At 37.5% G+C, this 22,155-nt stretch overlaps 1 protein-coding gene across 4 annotated transcripts in view; it reads left to right on the top strand.

Moving 5' to 3' along the window:
• PTPRG (protein tyrosine phosphatase receptor type G) overlaps positions 1-22,155 on the top strand; it is a 735,948-nt gene that overhangs the window by 692,397 nt on the left and 21,396 nt on the right. For 2 of the 4 annotated variants that reach the window (XM_054483420.2, XM_054483419.2), the window contains 9 exons: positions 1,091-1,182; positions 8,761-8,857; positions 13,332-13,414; positions 13,607-13,741; positions 14,972-15,106; positions 17,325-17,497; positions 18,873-19,008; positions 19,625-19,771; positions 21,835-21,928. In XM_054483420.2, coding sequence (XP_054339395.1) covers positions 1,091-1,182; positions 8,761-8,857; positions 13,332-13,414; positions 13,607-13,741; positions 14,972-15,106; positions 17,325-17,497; positions 18,873-19,008; positions 19,625-19,771; positions 21,835-21,928 — 1,092 coding nt within the window. The remainder of the gene's footprint in view (positions 1-1,090; positions 1,183-8,760; positions 8,858-13,331; positions 13,415-13,606; positions 13,742-14,971; positions 15,107-17,324; positions 17,498-18,872; positions 19,009-19,624; positions 19,772-21,834; positions 21,929-22,155) is intronic. The other 2 variants (XM_063661893.1, XM_063661892.1) reach the window with 1 other exon arrangement.

The raw sequence follows: 22,155 nt of genomic DNA, 5'->3' as shown, positions 1-22,155 counted from the left end.
TCTCTCGAAAGAAAGAAGAGAAGGAATGACATAGTCAATGTTAACTGTCACCAGATGAAGAGAAATCAGATTGTCAGGCCTGGATCTATAAAATTCTTGCCAAAGTAGGACCTCATTTACACATACAGATCTTCATACCCTTTGCTAAGAAAAGCATCTGTGGCAGTTTAGATGTTTGTGCGTTTGCCAAAGATCTTTCACTCTGAATAAAGTAAATGTCATGTCTGTTGTTTATCTCAAATTCAGCAGAGTATTTTTAAAAGGAAATATTTGTGGGGGAGGGTCGAGGGAGAAGGGAAGAAGGAGGTTGGGGAGCTCCAGTTAGTTGGGTGTGGCTATTTTATAGCAGTACTCAAGTATCATGATAAATAAGCTTAAAACATACTTCGGGCTTATGAACTGAAAGTCTCCTTTTGAAGTGACAACACGAAATAAATGGGAATGTGGAGTCTTCCCGAATCTACACCTAGTCTGTCAACACCAAAAAAATCCAGTTAATTCAGTCAAACTGATTATTTGGCATCATGTAGACACAGCTGTCTTGAGCTAAAATTTTGAACACTTAAAGATAGATGGCATTGTACCCAGAGCCAGCTGGTACAATGGCATCTATCTATAATTGTGTATAAAGGATTGCTTAAAACTTAAAAGATTGGAAATAGAACTTAATTGCTCAAAGTTCAAGCTGGACTCCATTGAACAGCAATTAAAAAAAAAAACAAAGAAAACCCCTGGTGTGATAAAATTTCTTGGCAAATGGGTACCCTTGATAACTTCACACTTTTAGTTAAGAGTATGCTGTGGTAATTTAACTATGTAAATTGCCTTGAATATAAAAAGTAAAGGGAATTCTCTATGTACCTTTTTTTAAAAACCGTATTTAACCTGGCTTGTAGGCATTAAAGTAATAATGAGATCCTAATGTAAAATAAATCCTGAGACTTTTCTTCAGGACATCTATTTTGTGTGATACAATTATTTTGCTCTTTGCAAAAATCAAGTATTTGTCTTAAGGATGCTTTGCTTTATCAGTGTAATTTGTTTTATGGAAGTATTCTATGTAACTTTGAATATTATTTTATTCCCCCAGATGACATGGAAGCCATTCCTGTCAAACAGTTTGTCAAACACATCAGTGAGCTCTATTCTAATAACCAGCATGGGTTCTCTGAGGATTTTGAGGTATGTTTCAAAGCTGGAAGTTAACTTCCAGAAACGTAACTCTTACTTTATGCAGATTTTTGTAAACTTGAACTGAATTCATTCCAAGCATAACAAAACAGTAACTATGGAAAGTGGAGTTTTTCTTTTCATCTATTATTTTAATAGGCATTCTTTTCCAAATAAAATTTAGGTGAAAGGGGAGTTGATTGTACCTGTCCTGAATATGTATTTCTACAAAAGAACTGACTTAGTGATAGAAAAGAAGCAAACTGGTAGGGATTGCTTTTCAGGTTCTTGCTACATCTAATTCTAACTGGGAACAGCAATCATAACACAAGGCTCCCTAATTCCGTGTCTTTTCTGCAATGCACATGGTATAGTGAAGACAGCAGGTTTGGTGTCTGAGAAACTGGATGCTGGCTTCATCAGTAGTGAGCTTCATAATCCTCGGACCAATCACCTCATCTCGGATCCCCAGTTTTCCCATTTTTGAAAAATGGCACCAATGTCACCTACATCGTAAAGTCGTTGGAGAAAATAAATGATTAACATCTTTGAAAGTGCCGAGTTCATTGTTAAGAACCATGCAAAGGTTGACTGTTGTTGTTTTCATGATTATTAATCCTTGGAGAGAAGACTTGGGTTAACACAGCCTTCTGATTTTAAGAACTGGTGTGTAGGAAACAAGGTAGAGAGAGGCATGTACCATCCTGCCAACTCTGGGTTCCGTGCCAGTTCAGCAGTGACAGGGTGTCAATGAGGAGCTATTAAACAGACTGCCCTTTTCTTCACTGAGGCGCTTAACTAAGGCACATCTCTGGCAGCAAGAGTTGTGTCGAGGAGGCCAAGTTTTCATGGCAGCTCAGCTGTCTTCTAGCTTTGTGGGTAAGTTGGTTCCTTTCTCTGTCTCATTTCTACTTTAAAATGGAAATGATGATGATGATGCTAACCTACCCATCTCTTTCAACAAAATTGGTTACAGGGCAAAATGAAGTAATGGAAGGTAAGCACTTTAAGATCATCTAGGAGTCATACAGCTGGAAGGTGCAGTTACCTTGAATGAACAATGAGAAATAAAAACAGGTTGAAAAGCCCCTGTCTATGCAAATTTGGAATCCCAAAAGGCTATCATAAAGGCAGTTATATTGCTGACTTGTTTTAAATTAAGTCTTTCTCTTAGTTTTTTGTTAGTTTTTGTTGTTTTGAGCAGAATGAAAACAAAGGTGGTAGAAAGAACCTCTGATTTATTCTACGAAGTCATATGTTTTATGGAACCAACAAAAGCATGTCAGGTATTTAATGCTATTAGATGCTTACTAAAAAAGATGCCTATTCAACTACAAAGAACATGGTTTAAGTCAAACATTTTGTATTCATGAGGACAGCAAATGTGTGTGGTGTTAAAGTGATTTAGTTCAATTGACTGTTGGCTGGATGACTGAGCAAGAATATTGAGGCATTTAACAATGTTGATGGTATTCAGGACAAACATTTATCCTCTAGAGAGCCGAATTTGATCAGGATGATCAAATGCAACTCCAGTTTCTCAATTATTTATGATTTGAGACCCCAGTGCTATTCATCACAGCTGGTTTTGACACCATTTAATTATTCAAAATAATCAGCTACACCTCTGTAAACTTGATCTGACTTAAAATGGGCTTTGCTGCATCAAAATCATGCTTCTTAACAAATCCTGGGCATCTGTACCCTATTTCTGTCCTAAAAAAAATATACTGCAGCTAAAAGCTTTAATCGCCTACATTGAACTTTAGAGCTTAAATAGTATTAGCTGATACTTATGGGAGTGGAATGGGGAGGACAGGCAGGAAGGTGAAATGACTTGTCATTTCACTATCTTTTCAGGTTTGAAAGATTTAAAATCAGAGCTGTTCAGAATAGGAAGAATATGCTTTCTTCTAAAAAGAACAGCAAAGGAGCAATGTAAAGGGGAGAATAAGAAAATGGAAAAGCTCACCAATATTACTGTCATCTTATAATTAGGTGAAAATTTGAAGTATTTTAAAAGAGAATTCCTTTCGGGTAACTGCTAAAAGGGAAAACTGGTAATAGGCTACATAAGAAGCTATTATGGCTATTTTATAAACAGAGATAGTAACAGGCTTTATAAGAAAGGATAGAAAAAGAGTTTGTGTAATTAAAAACAAAATTGTATTATGGTAAGAGTTAAGGTAATCTTAGTCTCAGATTTCCAGACCCATTTACCTGGAATAATGATGGCCAGCATTTACTAGTTAGCACTGTGCATGGATCATTCTGTTTCCTGAGGTAGGTGCTGTCTTATTGTCCCCATTTTACTGATGACGAAACTACCCATGAGAAAACTGAGGCTGTGGGTGGCTACATTTTGAAATGGCAGCAGTAGGGTTTAAGACCAGGGTATCTGACTTGAACCCACATGGTTCACCTTGACACCATTCAGACTCTCATTAAAGTAGTGTCCTGGGCCAGGCACAGTGGCTCACACCTGTAATCCCAACACTTTGGGAGAACAAGGTGGGAGGATCGCTTGAGATCAGGAGTTCCCAACCAGCCTGGACAACACAGCAAGACTCTGTCTCTACAAAAAATTTTTTTTTAATTAGCCAGGTGTGGTGACGCACAACTGTGGTCCTAGCTATTCAGAGGCTGAGGCTGAGGCAGGAGGATCACTTGAGCCCAGGATATTGAGGCTGCAGTGAGCTATGACTGTACCATTGCACTCCAGCCTGAGCGACAGAACAAGACCCTGTCTCAGGAAAAAACACCAAAAAGCCAGAGTAATGTCCTGTAATGAGCCAAGGTCAGAAGGAGAAACAAGGAAGCTTGCAAGTGACTAGAACTGATCATGCCTCAGTGCCTTAACAACAAAAAGGTGGGGAGAGCAGCCAAATTAGGAACCCCCCCACTAGGAGTATTAGCTGCCCATTACATGATCTTTATGGTCTCGAGCCTTCTAAGATAGCTGAGAATATGACTTATAAAAATCTTATCCAACATGTAGGCCTAAAATTAGTCTTAAAATTATGAGAAATACAACTGAAAAGTTAGCAACTGGACATTAAGAGGAGCTAAAACAACCCATCTAACAGTTACTGATGATCTACCATTGTCTGGACATAATATAAGATACAAATATGAATTAGAGTCCTTGCCCTCAAAGAGTTCAATCTGGTATTGGGGGAGGCCAGAGTGTACACAACCAAAACAGAAACAGGACAAAGCAAAATAAGTGCTATTGTACAGGCATAAAGTTCTGAAGAGGTGCAAAGGAGAAAGGCATCTATGTATTTTCATTGGAGATTTCAGCAAAAATTCTCACCCATCATGTTTAAACATCTCGGAAGTAAAAAAAATGTTGGTGAATAACTATCGTAGTTTCAGAACTTTACTGCTTGGCGAGTGAGAAAAACAATTCACTGGTAATTTTGACTCTTTGTCTAGAAGTGTTGCTGTAAGCCAGCTTTTTGTTTTTGTCAGATAAATTCTAGAGACCATGAAAAGCAACATCATACAGTATTTGAAGTCACTAGAAATAACATCAGTCCTTTTCTTATGATAGCGTTGGATGACACCATTACCTTGGCTACCTGAGCTAACTTCAGCCTCACTGTCCTTCCCAGGGAGTAGTTTCCCAGAGTAGCATTAAAAGATTGACAGCCTCTTCCTTGGCCCCCACAAACATAATGCAGAAGGCTTCCAAAAGACCAGTGCTAGCATACTCTTTCAAAAGGAAGGCACTCCAAAGCTCCACGAGTCAGAAGAATTAACAGGCAGGGACTGGGAGAATCAGACGTCTAAAAGAGTGCAGGATGAGGCCAGAGGTCCACAGCCCCTTGACAAGATCCTTTGGGGGACTGCCTCTATTACAGTTAACCAGCTGTGCTAAATTTGTGCTGGTGGTTCATCTTAAATCAAAAGAACAAAGCTTAGTCCACCTGAGCCCATGCTCTGAGGGACCAGTGGCCACAATCACTTTAGAAAATGAAGGGAGATGTCCAGGGCTGCTGATGATGTATAATAGGGAAGTCTCTGGTCAGAGGTGTAATGCTGCACCGACTGCTGCCTGCAAGAGGGCAGAAAATGAGCCTGTAGGCAGGGCTGTCCAATCTTTTGGCTTCCCTAGGCCACACTGGAAGAAGAAATGTCTTGGGCCACACATAAAATACACTAATGAGAGCTGATGAGCTAAAAAATTGCAGGAAAAAAAAAAAAACCTTCAATGTTTTAAGAAAGTTTACGAATTTGTGTTGGGCTGCTTTCAAAGCCATCCTGGGCCACATGTGGCCCGTGGGCCATGGATTGGATAAGCTTGCTGTAGAGTTAGTTTCCTCAGCGTTTTTGACAAAAATGCCAGTTTGGGTCTTAAATATCTTAAGAAAAACATTTTTAAACGGTTATGAGGTAAATCACAGTTGTTTGAGATTTTGGTGAAGAGGGAGATAAAAGGGAGATAGCCAGATTTCATGAAAAATAATTCTTATGTTAGAGACCAGCTGCAGGATAATAATGCTGTGTTATACTCTCCAAAGATAGATTAGTTTTCTAGGGGGCAAATGCAGTCATTTTGATAAAGATACATGGATTTGGATAGAGGAAGAGAACAGGCATTCTTACCAAGGTAAATGGCAATAAAGCAATGAGCAGGAAATCAAATGGTCTTTTCAAAGGGTATGGAGTTAATATTGTCTGGGATTGGGAAGGGCGGGGAAGATAAGATAGGACCTTGAAAGCCTGGCTAAGGGAATGTGGAATCTCTCCACACGTTTCTGAGGAAGGGAATAACAAAGTCAGCACAACGTTTGAAGAAAATCAGTCTGGCAGCAATTTATACCCTGAGCAGAAGAGAGTAGGGGCTGGAAGATGCAGTGTAACCAGCACCTGTCAAAGGCCAGTTCTGTGTCCGACACTGTACATGCACTGGGTCACTACCATGACCTAAACCCATCAGTCATCTGTAGAACAGTCTCTTTACCACAATTGTAGGCTGCCTGAACTCAGGCACTAAGCATGTTACCCCTACTTGGTGTAATACTTGGTAACCAGATCCAAATAATTTATTCTCAGCTACCTTTTTGGAACTGAGCAATCTGAAAGATTTCTAGATGTTTTGTTGCATTATTTTTTTTTTTTGAATTGAGCCACAGTATAGTAGGACAGTAGGTCTTTAAGTGCTCTTTAAATAGCCTCTTCCATCAATGACTGTAGGTAGGAAGTGATTTAGCCTACGTCACCTCCCTAAAATTCTCGTTATATCAATTTTTAGGGTTTGTTCAGTCTTTGATTTTTTGCTTTATTTTAAACCTGTTTTCTGTTGGCCTTCTCCTATGCTTATGTGCCTGTTAAGATTCAAACTGTTCTTTTTGAGAATTCTAGCTTTGTTATATAGAGAGCAAAATATAAACAAGCTTAAACTATTTATCAGAGTTCTGAATAGGTGAATTTACAATGCATACTCCATTGGCCAGTGTCTCCTTAAAGGGTTTTTAACGCCTATTAAAATCATGTTAACTTTGAAATGGCAGTTCTGATGGAGAAAAGCCACTCCAGGATCAGATGATATTACCAGCATCCAAATGAGCCAGGCAGTACTGCAAGGAATTACAGATGACATTATTATCTACATGACAAAATCAGAAGGTCTCAGGCAAACCCCATGGGTTCTAATAAAATCAGATTTGACAATATTTATTACGATTATTTGTTTCTGTCATTCATCTAATTGGAAAAGTGAAATAGAGGCAACAAATCAGACAAGGGGTTTTAGATAACAAAGAGTTTGGCCATATTGAAAGACAGCTTTAAACAATACTGACAGCTGCTCCCAAGCAGTCTTGGTCAATTGCATTATATTAGAAAAGAGGCTCCAACTTCAGTCCATAGCTAGGGTGGTCAGATCTATACAACAGGAAAAGAAAAATCAATAAACAAAGTAAATCTCAGACTAAGGTACTAAAAGCCACAATCTCTCAGCATAAGATATCTGAACAACTCAACCCTAAAGAAGTACATGCCAAAGGTGTGACCTTCAAAACCCGAAAACAAAAGACTAACTTGTTTCAAATCCATTTTCAAAAGTTGTCTGCCCTTGAAACTCTCCAAAAGAGCATGCCTCAGATCTTATGAGGCATTTTCAAAAGGCAGGTCCCAATATTCTAAGTTTGGCTAGCATTGCTCATGTTCTTATGTAGACTGATTTGTGATCACACTTTATTATCTCATTTTAGAGAAGAGCCAAAGGGCAGCCTTAAAGCTCCTTAAACCAGTGTTTTCCAAACCATAGGTTATAAACTATGTTAGAACAGAAAATATTGGAGTTTAGTAAGAGTAAGGAATGGGTAAGAACTGTCATGCAACACACTTTCCCAGAAAGGTGGATTTAATTAATGCCTGTGGGGCTTTTTTTTTTTTAAATGGACAGCTGGGAAGGACTATAATTATGGAAACTTCAATTTACAGTGTCCAACAATTGGAGAGTCATTGAATACTGTTTCTTTGAACACACAGAAATTCTTTGCTTTTATACCTTAAATTCTTTGACTACAGTAACTTCCTCCTCCTAGAGAAGAAGTGTATTTCTCCCTGGGAAGTACTTTGTGAATATAAAAGACAACCAGTTCATTGTTTTCATTATGTTTAATGTAAATACTATGGAAAACATCCATAATTGCTAGGCAACTCCTTTGTGGAAAAAAAGAAAGTCTGCATGCTTCTAAACTCTGCTACATCTGTTCTGTGTAAAACATTTCTCCTGATAATTTTGTGTTACTTTGTTCAGGCTCTTTGTAGCAGCTGTGTACTGCTAATGACTTCCCTTATTAGTTAGCTCCAGTACTTTCTTGGGTTTGAAGCATATAGTGTAGAAAAATTTGGCTTTTCAGCAACGTTGTATTAGGCTAATGGATGACGTTTATATCCACGGCCAAGGTAGGATAAGAGCGTTATTTCTGCTACTGCTATTTTTCCAAAGAAGGATAACTTTTACAATACTAGAGTTCACAAATAATTTGTCAAGACTGTATATATGAGATATGACCATTAGTTGGGCTATTATTAGGGTTATTTCAGCACTGAGTCTTTAGAGTCAATGCACCCTCACAATTATAAAACGAGGCTATAAGGCCTGTAAGCATATGCAAATCATGGTAGAGATTATACTTTTAGAAATTCCCTTTCTTCCTTTAAAACTTAGGTAAATTTTTTCACCTGTCTAAAGCCTTCCTCTGTTCTGTGCTCCCATCAGAGCTTTTGCAGGCCTCTTTTCTATTCATCATGTTTGACTATCTTTTTGAATATTTTTCTCACCCATAGACTGTGATGTATTCAAAAAGAGATACTGTTTGACATCCCAGGGACTAGGTCAAAATCTAGAATAAAGTAGATGATTGATGAAATAGTAAAGAATGAAATCTTTATACCTTTTTCACATTCTTCATAAACTTGTTATAAATATATCAATAATTATATCCGAAGTTGGGACTGAGGAGGTAATGGTGGCTGTGGCTAGGGAGTGAGTAAATACTTTATGCCTTTAAATGTATATGGTGTTCCTTTGTTTCTAAACTGTGTCTATAATCTTGCTGTTTTCTTCACTAGGAAGTCCAGCGCTGTACTGCTGATATGAACATCACTGCAGAACATTCCAATCATCCAGAAAACAAGCACAAAAACAGATACATCAACATTTTAGCATGTGAGTAATAAGCTTTAAACTATCTTCAACTGCGAGGAAATTAAATTTCCATGCTAGGTATAAACTGAAAGCCAAGCAATCAGAAGCAGGATGCCAAGAAAGAATGATTCTTGCAAGCTAACCTCTCATTAGCCCATCTTCAACAGTGTAGAAGTTGGGACATTTTCTTCCCCCTTAGCCTTTCATTAGGCTGTCAGAGCTCAGAGAGCTTAATAAGGTGACTGAAAGAAAATGTTTGGAGCTTCACTATTTTCACATGAAGTGATGTCATATCACATGTTGGGAGCCAAAATTTGAATGTCACTTAGTTATATTGACATTGTTTTTAACCGGTAAGGGCCAAATCTTTTAATACAAATGAAAATACTGGGAATTGAATCAAGCAAGCTGAATTTCAAAGCATTCTTTCAAAGACTACATAATTGGCTTGTACCTTAAATGATAAGCCTCCAGGTCTTTTGGTCCATGTGGTTACTCCTATCTATCACATTTCCATGGTCAGGAATATTCTGTAGGTTAGGGACTCAAACAAATGGACATTCTTCATACATAGCCTCTTCATACAGAGCCTCAAGGAATACCCTAGGAGCACAAGCTATTTCTATGGCTAGAAGACCACATTTCACAGACATGTGGGGCTTGGCTCACTGGCATATAATATATGCTTTGATACTAAGGGTAGGGGCATAGATATTTATAGTTAACATATACTATGGTAAAGACTACATTACATAGAATTGTATATAATAGTGCATTTAAATTGGACCACTTAAAATTTGAACACTACTGTATAATGTTTTCTTAAAGTTTTAGTGAAATATAATTCATATACCAAATGAAATTTACCCATTTAAGGCCAGGCACAGTGGCTTATGCCTGTAATCCCCGCACTTTCGGAGGCCGAGGCAGGTGGATCGCTTGAGGCCAGGAGTGCAAGACTAGCCTGGCCAACATGGCGAAACCCTGTCTCTACAAAAAATACTAAACTTGGCCGGGCACAGTGACTCACGCCTGTAATCCCAGCACTTTGGGAGGCTGAGGTGGGCGGATCACGAGGTCAGGAGATCGAGACCATCCTGGCTAACATGGTGAAACCCTGTCTCTACTAAAAATACAAAAATTAGCCAGGCGTGGTGGCGGGCGCCTGTAGTCCCAGCTACTCAGGAGGCTAAGGCAGGAGAATGGCATGAACCCAGGAGGCGGAGCTTGCAGTGAGCCGAGATCACGCCACTGTACTCCATCTTGGGTGACAGAGTGAGACTCCATCTGGAAAAAAAAAAAAAAAAATTCTAAAGTTAACGGGGTGTGGTGGCAAGCGCCTGTAGTCCCAGCTACTGGAGAGGCACAAGAATCACTTGAACCCAGGAGGTGGAGGTTGCTGTGAGCCAAGATTGTGCCACTGCACTCAAGCCTGGGGAACAGAGCAAGACCTTGTCTCCAAAAAAAAAAAAAAAAAAATACCTAGGGTATACAACTCAGTGGGGTTTTAGTATATTCACAGAGTTGTACAATCATCACCACAATCTAACTTTAGAACAGTTTTTGCACCTCAGCAAGAAACCTGTTAGCAGGCACTCCCAATTCCTCCTTCTCGCCAGCACTTAGAAACCCTGTATCTACTTTCTGTCTTTGTGGTTTTGCATATTCTGGACATTTCATATAAATAGATTCATACTATATGTGACCTTTTGTGTCTGGCTTCTTTAATTTAGCACGATGATTTCAACACTCATCCATGTTGTACCATATATCAATACTTCATTCCCTTTTATGGCTGAATAATACTCTAATGTGTGGATATACAGCATTTTGTCTATTCATTCATCATTTGATGGACATTTGTTTCTTTTCTGCTTCTCAGCTAGTATGAATACCGCTATGAACATTCATGTACAAGTCTTTATGTAGACAGATATTTTCAGTTCTCTTTGGTGTATACCTAGGAGTAGAATTTGCTAGATTATATGGTAATTCAATGTTTAAAATTTTGAGGAACTATCAAACTCTTTTCCAAAGTGGCTATCCATTTTACGTTCCCACCAACAATATATAAAGGGTCCAATGTTTCCACATCCTCACCAACTCTTACTATTTTAAAAAAAAATAACAGCCTTCCTAACAGGTATGAAGTGGTATCCTATTATAGTTTTGATTTGCATCTCCCCAATTATTAGTGATGTTGAGCATCTTTTCATGTTTATTGGCCATTTGTATAACTTGTTTGGAGAAATGTCTAATCAGATCCTTTACCATTTTTTAACTGGCTTACTTTTGTCTTTTGTTGAGTTGTAAGAGTTCTTTATATATTCTGGATACAGATCATTTATTGAATATACAGTTTGCAAATATTTTCTCATTCTGTGCATTGTCTTTTCACTTTCTTAATGTGAGTTCTCTAAATTTGTTCCTCTTTTTCTGGATTGTTTTGGCTATTCTTTCAACAATTGTTTCTGAATTGTACTATTGTGCTGCTTTTGTTAAATTTATTCCTAAGTATTTTATTCCATTTGATGCTAATGTAAATGAAATTGTTTACTTAGTTTTATTTTTGGATTGCTCATTGCTAGTTTATATGAATACAATTGTAGGTTGTATCCTACAACCTTGCTGAATCCATCTTTTTTAGTAGTTTTTTGTGGATTCCTTGAATTTCTGTATACACTATGTCCTCTATAAACAAAGATAGATAGTTTTATTTCTAAATAAAATGTTACAAAAACTCCAAGTTACTTTCGAATAGGATTGTTTGTTCTACTTTTCTGAGAAAATGAACTGGTTAAAAAAGCCAGGGGGAGAACAAGGAAGAAAGTCAAACCTCTCCCCAGTCTTTGGATTGACTTTGGCAGTATTTGTTGGCCAACTCAATCAAGGCTCACCACTGCTGTGACTATGAGGATTTCTCTATCCAGATACACCCCCTTTCTAATCAGAGAAATCAGGCAAGGATATATACACATCTGTGCCTTACACACACACACACACACACACACACACACACCATTCTCTCCACCACAGCATCCTTTACTTCTAATGTCAAACATTACTTACTGCCTTGCTAAAAGTATTGTGGCAAAAAAAGGAGGAGAAAATCAAAGCAACTAATGTGTGATGTGCCCAAAGGTCATGGTGTTTTGCTAGAAAACCATCATCTCTGGTTAAATGTGAATTGCACTTTCACAACTTCATTTGTGATTTTACTTTCACAATTTCAAATTAGATGTAATTTTATTTTTAAACATTCAGGGAGTTAGGTTTTGGTGTTCTCTTGGCCACTCAGATTCTGGGCACATTGCCTGCCTTCATCTACCGCCTATATTAATGCCTTTACATAGCAAAGAATAGCGTAGAAACAAGTAAATCAGACCGTGAATGAGCCAGAAACATGATGTATGAAAAACCTTCTCTCAGATTCATCACAACTTTAAAGGTATATGTGGATGTTACCAAATCACCTCCCAAATTGATCTATTAATGTCTTATTTGTCAGTCTAAGAAATAACAATATGCAGTTAATGACTACTAAGGCATAACGGTTTGGATCCAGATGACTTAGGAGAAATTTTTCCTTTGGGGCCTATTTATATCAAGCAACACCTGTTTCATGTCAACTGTAAACTGAAAGTTTGTCAGAACAACAAAAGCAGTTCACAGTTCCAAAAACATAGAGGGCTGTCAAAAATTGCTTGATATATTCTGAGGTCAGTAATGCCTATGCTGATCCACTCATTGGACTTCCTTTTCAACTAGCCTTTTATGATAATGACTATAAACAGAAACATAAATTGGGTTTTGCCCATTCTGTTTCTACCTAGGGAAAATAAAATTATAACCTCAGCTTCCTTTTACTTATTTTGCTATCCTAAAAAAAGCAGGCTCACTCTGTTGGGCAACTAGATACACATGTCATGCATCACCTACCCCCAACTTTTTGTTCATTAACTGAGGTTAAGTGGATCCTAAAATCTGAACATTAACTTCAGATTCCTACAATGAGATTACTCTTAACAAAAGCTCTGGTTTCCTCAATTACTTAGGTTCTGTTAGGGTAGCAGGGAATCCAAGTGAATTAGCAATGGAATTGCCTGAAAATATTAATAGATGTTTCGGACTTGACAGATCAGTCACCCTTTTATATTTGTATTAATGGGGAGGGAACAGGGGCATAGGGCATAATCAAAGCCCTTTGAACTTGGCTTTAAAATACAGAACAAGCAAATACCTTTGAACTTGGCTTTAAAATACAGAGGACTACAATTTGTAATAGTTTTACATGAGTTTGCATCCTGAGAGCAGGAGATGTAGGAGTGGCTCTGTATTTTGGAATGGGTTTGAATGCTCTATTTAGTTGTTCTGCCAAAAGTTTTCTCAGACTACCTTGGGAGATGCCATGTTACCTGATTGCCTTGTGTTGTGCTTTAGAATGGTGCTAGTTTCTGAATTATACATTTCTGGTTTTTTTTCTTATCTTCTGTAGATGATCACAGTAGGGTGAAGTTAAGACCTTTACCAGGAAAAGACTCTAAGCACAGCGACTACATTAATGCAAACTATGTTGATGTAAGTCAGAACTGTTATTATAAACCTGTTTCTGGAAATTGAAGACTGCAGCAGAAACTGTTTAATGTATTTTAATACTGTACAGAGCTTTCACTAAAAACAAAGCCCATTCAATATAGAAGGCATTTGAATTATTTACTGGTCTTCTGTGATAACTGCTTTCATCTCACTTTGTGCTGTGTCATTTTGAAGGGTTACAACAAAGCAAAAGCCTACATTGCCACCCAAGGACCTTTGAAGTCTACATTTGAAGATTTCTGGAGGATGATTTGGGAACAAAACACTGGAATCATTGTGATGATTACGAACCTTGTGGAAAAAGGAAGAGTAAGAGCCTTTTGACTCACTATCTTAATAATGCACCTTCATTCAAAAAATACTTGTGGAGTACCTGCTTTAGGGTAGGAACTTGACAAGGTATAAAGAGTTACAGAAATGAAAAGTGTTCTCCCTGCTCTATCTTCCTTATGATTCAGAAGGAAAGAGAGCTAAGGCATTATAAGAGTAAATGTGATGATAGAGATGAACAGGGTATTAGTGGAATGCTGCAAAATGAATCAATGTATCTTCTGTACATTCCTCTGTACAGAGATTTTTTAAAGGAACTAATACTTGAGATGAGACTTGAACAATGATTACCAGGAATTACACAGGCTAAAAAGAGAAGGAAAGGGTGTTCTAAGTACAGGGGACAGACAGAACAGTAAACAGGGAAGTTGAAAGAAGCATGGTGTAGACAAGGAACTACTAATAGTTAAGATTGGGGGAAGCAAAAATTGCCTAAATAGTTTAACCATCATTAAGGGGACCTTTTAAAAAAATGATTAATGCTGTAGAATTTATTGGATTATGAGTTTACATTAGACGATGCTAATTTAGGCTGGAATAAAAGCTACACTTCAAGGAATCACCACACTGGGTTGATAGGTGCAGCAAACCACTATGGCACATAATTACCTATGTAACAAACCTGCAAATCTTGCACATGTACCCCAAAACTAAAACTAAAAATTAAAAACCAAAATAAAAATAAATAAAAGAAGCTACGCTTCAGGTTCCCTGCTCAAAATCACCACTGCTTCATGTTGTGGAGTCACTGTTTTACTTTTGATGATCCAAGTTACAACAAGAAGAGTCTCACAGTTAGAAGAGAACCTTCCATGAATCCAACCCAGCCTTCCAAATGATACTTAAGCTCCCTTTATAACAAACCCTACCCACATTTCTTACAGGTCAGACATAGAGGTTTCTTTCTTAGTCCCTTTTAAAAATGCATTATAATGCAAAAATAAAAATAAAAATAAAAACGCATTTTATATTGAAAGGTGATCATAAATACTAGGCCCATTTCTCACATGGTCTTACACAAACTTATCCCAAGCCATCAGCCTTGTCAGAGGTCACACCTGCCTTTAAGCAGTTAAACTCATGTATTCCTTTTTCAGTCAACTAAATGGCAATCTCACCTGTGTTTTAACATTGTCGTTTGAAATTACATTATCAACAGAATTGTGGCATAGATTGCAGTTATACTTTACAGCTTTTTCCTTTCTGCAGCGAAAATGTGATCAGTATTGGCCAACAGAGAATAGTGAGGAATATGGAAATGTTATTGTCACGCTGAAGAGCACAAAAGTACATGCCTGCTACACTGTTCGTCGTTTTTCAGTCAGAAATACAAAAGTGAAAAAGGTATGGAAGGAATTGGGTAGGCTGCCAGGGCATCTCCTTCTTATACTTGTATGAAAATTACTGTACAACCAAGGCCAAATCTCATAACCAACTTGGTTTTTTAAAAAGTACTTTTAAAACATTTTTTCTGAACTTTTTTGATTGACATCAGTGTATGGTGTGAAAGGTATTGGCAAAGCATATAATAGAATTTAACTGGCCTGATTGAGCTCTTTAATCTCTACATGAACAGGCTTCATTTTTTAAAAAAATCATCCTCTTAGGTTTTGGTAATACTCAGCAAATATGGCAGCATCTGTTTGATTTAGCTTTTTTATTCCAATTTTCTGACAGATATAAAGCATTGTTTCCCAAAGTATGCTCCAAGGAATACTTGTCCTGTAAGATTCTTGTAAACATCAGATTCTGCTGTTCAAGAATGGGAAATGAATGCTACATAATATATATCCCCCCACCATTTTAGAAATTTACAGTGAACATAAGTGACCAGAGCACTGGTGTTAACAATAATACCCTTCTCTATAGAACTACTAATACCCTGAGAATCACATTTTTGTGGAAATACTGTTTTCAGGTTATCTCAGTTGCTTTTTCAAAACCCACTTGTCACAACAAATATCCTAGATCAATCATCACAGCGGTACACAGTCCCCCCTTAATTGTGGAAGGTATGTTTCAAGACCCCCCAGTGGATGCTTGAAACCTCAGGTAGTACTGAAGCCTATTTATACAATGTCTTTTCCTATACATACATATCTATGATAAAATTTAATTTATAAATTAGGCACAGCAAGAGATTAACAGTAATACTGAAATAGAACAATAATATTCTATAATAAAAGTTACATGAATATATACTGTTTCTCTTAAAATACTGTAATTTTTTGGACTGTGGTTGACCTCGGGAATGTGAAACTGCAGATAAGGAGGAAATACTGTATTAAGAACTGTAAATAGATGCTCATTTAAAAATGTAGTTATTCCACAGAACTTAGGTATGGCAGTTGTTTGCAGCAATGGGATAATTTTTTTTTTTCTTGGTGTCTTGGACATTTTGGAAAATGTGATAAAACTGTAGCCTCCTTGCCCCATTTATATTCACACTTACTCACATTTTTATGTAAAATTTCAGTGGCTCCAAAGCCCATCTGTGATCCCAGGTTAACTGTCCTTTCTATGTATGTTTATTTCCCAAAATGGCAGAAATAACATGAATATCAGTAGCATAGCAATACATCTGTGTTCTCTACTATGAAATAGAGCTGCTGGCTGGCTCAAGATGATCAATAACCAGCAAAAAACTTACAAAGCCCAACTGATGGGAATATTTCAGGTATTTAAACAGGGCCCACTTACTCTTGTTTTAGAAGCAGCTTAAGTCAGAGGAAGAAGTCAAATAGGAACTTTAGGTGTTTTACATACTAACAGGAAAAAGTAGAAAAATGAGAGTTAACAGAAGAATTAAATTAAGGCCATCATGGGCCTTTGTACAATAGCACAGGACCAGACACACTTCAAGCTTCAGTGCTGATTAATGACCCTGAGTCATCCAAAAAAAATTTAGAAATTAGGTATTGATAATAAAATCATATCATAGCAAGTAATCTATTTGGGGAATATTTCATCTAAAGTAGTTAAAATGTAAAAAGTTCAGACACTTAAACGAAAACTACTCTGAAAAAGTCATTTATGAAAGTGACAGATAAATGAGACATTGCCTCTGACTCTAAAGACAGAAGTATTTGACATTTAAAATCTTCCCATCACTTCCTGGATAGTTTACAGCAGCAACCAGCACCTGGCTCCTAAAGGTCCAGCCTGGACAGTGGAGAAGGAATGGGAATCATAGCCCACAGAGACATGAAAGCAAAGTACTAAGATCTGGACTTGGGACAGAAAGTCAGGAAATGGAGGCCTTGCAGGAAAAGTACAGGTGCTTTGGATAGTTCCAAATCCAAAAAAACTGATACTAAATGTTCATTCTTAGTACAGTCTTAAACAGTCTTCTCTTCTAAGTGATAGTGACACTTCATATCCAGCTTGGTAATGTCTCCAATTTAATGGCATGAAAGTTGGCTACAAGGGGGAGTAACCTAGCCTGGGAACAGTGATTAGGGTGAATGTGATCAGTGGTCATGTGTCCTGACACCCTTACATTATTTTTTTCCAGAATGTCCACCCCTCACCTTAAAGACATCTTTTTTCACTATTCTCATAGGGTCAGAAGGGAAATCCCAAGGGTCGTCAGAATGAAAGGGTAGTGATCCAGTATCACTATACACAGTGGCCTGACATGGGAGTTCCCGAGTATGCCCTTCCAGTACTGACTTTCGTGAGGAGATCCTCAGCAGCTCGGATGCCAGAAATGGGCCCTGTGTTGGTGCACTGCAGGTAGGGTCTGGGAGTCAACATGTGAAATAGATGGGGTAGGGGACTTAGGCCTCGGTGACCTTGGACCACAATGACTGCTACTGCTTTCACTTAGAAGCTGAATCTTCCACAGGAAACTGGGATGGATAAGACCTATGACAGTCTTAAAGAGGCTCTATTCCTGTAACATTAAGAAATCATCTGCTGCTTTTGTGATTTTTAAAAAACTAGATCAATCTCTAGTTTTTATAAAATCTTCTTATTAATAATATCAGCCAGGCGTGGAGGCCAACACCTGTAATCCCAGCACTTTGGGAGGCTGAGGTGGGAGGATCACTTGAGCCCAGGAGTTTGAGACCAGCCTGGGCAACAAAGTGAGACCCCATTTCTACAAAAATTAAAAATAAAAAAATTAGCCAGCATGGTGGCACATGCCTGTGGTCCCAGCTACATGGGAGGCTGAGACAGAAGGATCTCTTGAGCCCAGTAGGTCAAGGCTGCAGTGGGCTGTGTTCACATAACTGCACTCCAGCCTGGGTGACAGAGAAAGATCCTGACCCCAAAAAAAAAAAAAAATTACAAAATCCCCATTGTTTATAGGAAAATTGTAGCCTGATCCTAATAAATAAAAATATGACGTTAAACACAAGAACTTTCCACACTAGAATAGAGATTGTGTTTTTGTAAATGGCTTTTCTGAAAGGTTCTTCTAAATAACAATATTTATAGTATATATGAAAAGATTTCATTTTTAAATTTTTAGTTTATATGTTCCATATAAAATACCTTTTCAAAAGCAATGGGAAATCCTTGTATAAAGCTTGTTTTCTCTCAGCCACAGTAAATGACTTTAGTTGGTTGTTTAAAAATGCTTTTATTCTGTTTCATTTGAAAATGCATTCTTGCCTCTTTTTTGTTTTAAACTTTGGAACTCAAATACATGTCACTTGTTCTGTGATTTATGTTGCAATGCTAAGTGAATAACATATATCATCTAAGGTTATCTAAGTGGCGTTTAGGCTGGGAGTGGTGGCTCACACCTGTAATTCCAGCAGTTTGGGAGGTCAAAGTGGGCGGATCACCTGAGGTTAGGAGTTCGATACCAGTCTGGCCAACATGGTGAAACCTCTACTAAAGATAAAAAATTAGTCGGGTGTAGTGGTGCACATCTGTAATCGCAGCTACTCGGGAGGCTGAGGCTCGAGAATTGCTTGAACTGGGAGGCAGAGGTTGCAGTGAACCGAGATTGCGCCACTGCACTCAGACTGGGCAACAGAGTGAAACTCCATCTCAGAAAAATAAGAAAATAAATGGGGTTTAGATTGTAATTTTTCGAATCCAAAGTTAACAGTATGATAAAACAAAAGTGCCAGTTGAGTGTCTTCATTTCTTACAGTGCTGGTGTGGGCAGAACAGGCACCTATATTGTAATAGACAGCATGCTGCAACAGATAAAAGACAAAAGCACAGTTAACGTCCTGGGATTCCTGAAGCATATCAGGACACAGCGTAACTACCTCGTCCAGACTGAGGTAAGGAGTAGCTGCCAGCGTCCTCATGAGATTCTGGCAAATGCTGTAACTGAAATTTGTTAAATGATAGTGAAGAGACAGATTCATTCTTTTAGGGCTTGCAGTAATTTACAGGTTTGTATTAGAAGATGCTCTGACAATGATCCTATTCTTCGGATCACAGTTTTCCATTTCTGTATGGATCTCAACATTTGGATTCCTAAATAACTACACAAGTACTTATGAAAGAGATACAGTTGTTTCAAGAGCTGTGTTAGATGGTAGGGGGAGTTAAACATGTTGTCTGGCCTGAGAAATACATAGGAGAGGATGGTTCTAAAAGCCTTCATTGAACACAATTTTTTGTTTGCTTATTGAGTTGAAGCAATAAGGACAGTATAGAATACCATGATCCAGGCACAATATAGAATACGGAGCTAAACTTAACACAGTCTCTACCGTAAAATAAGTTAGGATTGATAAAGTGAGTATTGGAGCAAATCACCTAGATGTAAGTGCTTGAAGAAAATCACTGGGAGGTCCCTGTTAGCGGCAGAATTAAACTAAGGTACACTTCATGAAGGAGTGGCTAACCCTTAACTCTCCCTCAGTGACTACCATGTATTGTACCTCTTAGGAGCAGTACATTTTCATCCATGATGCCTTGTTGGAAGCCATTCTTGGAAAGGAGACTGAAGTATCTTCAAATCAGCTGCACAGCTATGTTAACAGCATCCTTATACCAGGAGTAGGAGGAAAGACACGACTGGAAAAGCAATTCAAGGTAGTGCTTTGAAAAAGTTTCTTTGGCATAAAGCAAGAAAACGTTTTAAATGCCTTGAGTTTGGGGGTTATGTCTTCTTTGCATTAATGTATACACCGAAATGGATTACTATTTGTATTCCTTGTACTCCTTAAATGTGATGAAAAAGAAAATACAGTTTTGACCTATGTATGAATTGTTGGTATTCAAGTAGATATACAGTGTTGTATTTTCTTCTGAGCAATTTATGACTTTATCTGAACATAAACATCAGCCCCTGGCCATAATGACATAGTACTTTGAAGTCACTCGTTTAGTCCAAAAAATATCCTATTTTTTCTGAACTAATCTATCTTACCTTAATTATTAAGAACGATGACTTGTAGACATATTGTCCTAAAAATATGCCTATTTCAAAAACTATTTCAGAAGATAATTTAGAAATTTAAAAAGAATTACTAAATACTAAATACTAAGAATTACTAAATACTAGAGAAAAGTTAACTTTTCCTAAATGGTTGTTGTTTTTCTTTGATAGGGACATGAAGAAGCTTAAAAGCGGTTAAGGTTTATATGGAATTGAGTGAAGTAAAGGTGAAAAATAGAGATTATAAGGACTATTAAAATAATTAAGGCTCAGTCATCTGATAATAAATCAAAATTGCTTCTAACTTTCAAACATTGCCTGTCTCTCCAGTTACCAAGTGCTGTCCTATTTATCTTTGTCTTTTAAATTCTATTTTGCACATTGTTCTGTATGTAAATAGTTTCTCCCTTTGTATCAAGATTCAAAGAATGAGATGAATCTACAGTTTTAGTTTTCGTGGTAAAACTTTCCATAGACTCTGAAACTTTCATTTGAATCTCAGCTGAAGAAATGAGACTGCCAAGCAAATTATACCAAGTGATATGAAATGAAAAATAGTTTAATTTCACTGAGTTCAATCATAAAAGTAATTTAAGATTTTTGGCTCCCCATTAACATTCTAACTACTATAAAACCATGAGGTAATTAATAATGAGGACACTGTGTATCATTTTAAATGTTTAACATGAGTTCTTACAAAATATTAAGTACCAGCATTTCTTAAATTCTGCCTTTTTCATTTCTTCAATTTTTTTTTTATACATACTTTAAAACTTCATTTAAGAAATGCGACCAGGTAGTTGGTTCTTTTACAGGTACTAACCATTTTAGAGCTCAAGATGAAGAAAAAAACAAGAATCAAACTTGAAAATGAAAATTATATCCAGGGACCATGAGTTTTACTAAAGCATCTGGAGAAGAACACTGATCTCATATACTCCATTAAGATGGATGCCAGCCTCCTAAAAATAAGAATGACAAAATGGTTCAAAGAAGCTACATAAACAGGAATAATAACCAAACTACTGGGCTGGTTACTTACAACAGCCTCAGAACAATGTTAGTTCAGTTCAACAGAAATGTACTGAGAACTAGTTAAGTACTCCTTTATCTTCAAGAAACTTGATTATGTCGTAATAAATAGCATTAAGCAATCTTTTTTAATGTAGACTCAATTAGGTCTTTTATGCCAGTAAGGAATCACAGAAAAAATTCGTAGCAGCAGTGACATCACATAACAGAAGAATGCACATAGTTCTAGAAATATCTATTGCACACAGTACCTGTTTAGGGCCTGATAGTAGAAATAAGAAAGATACAATCAAGGTCACTGAGAGAAGTACCACTAGGAAAGCACAAGAGTGTTCTCTGGGGCTGGGCATGGTAGATTACACCTGTAATCCCAGAGCAGTCTGGACAACACAGGAAGACCCCAATTCTATAAACAATTTTAAAAATTAGCTGGTTGTGCTGATGCACCTGTGGTCCTAGCTACTCAGGAGGCTGAGGTGGGAGGATCACAGTTAACAGTGAGCTACAATCGTGCCACTGCACTCCAGCCTGGGCAAGAGAGCAAGACCCTGTGTCTTAAAAGGTTCTTTGTGGCACAGAAGTGGTCTTGTTCATCAGTAATCTGATTGGGATTTTTGCCAAAGCATCAAGGAAATGCTATCAATTGTATCTTTGAATGAAGACTAAAATGTTTTTTCTTTTTCAGCTGGTCACACAATGTAATGCAAAATATGTGGAATGTTTTAGTGCTCAGAAAGAGTGTAACAAAGAAAAGAACAGAAACTCTTCAGTTGTGCCATGTAAGACTTTAAAATCAGTTTGTTAGTGATCTTTTATACTGGACTGTATGTTATGTACAGAGGCAGCCACTACTCTGATGCTATTGATAGCACCCTTCAATTGTACTGTACGTGGCTGTATGGTAGAAGGTTTTGAAAATGTCCTTTTAGTAACCTCATTAATGTATGACTTTATACCAGCCTCTTACCTGGTACTACCAAAAGGGAAAATGTTATGCTTATTCAAC

Source organism: Pongo pygmaeus, chromosome 2 (genome assembly GCF_028885625.2).
Source record: "Pongo pygmaeus isolate AG05252 chromosome 2, NHGRI_mPonPyg2-v2.0_pri, whole genome shotgun sequence".
Lineage (NCBI taxonomy): Eukaryota > Metazoa > Chordata > Mammalia > Primates > Hominidae > Pongo > Pongo pygmaeus.
The sequence above is the reverse complement of the archived record's forward strand: the minus strand, read 5'-3'. Positions and strand labels throughout refer to the sequence as shown.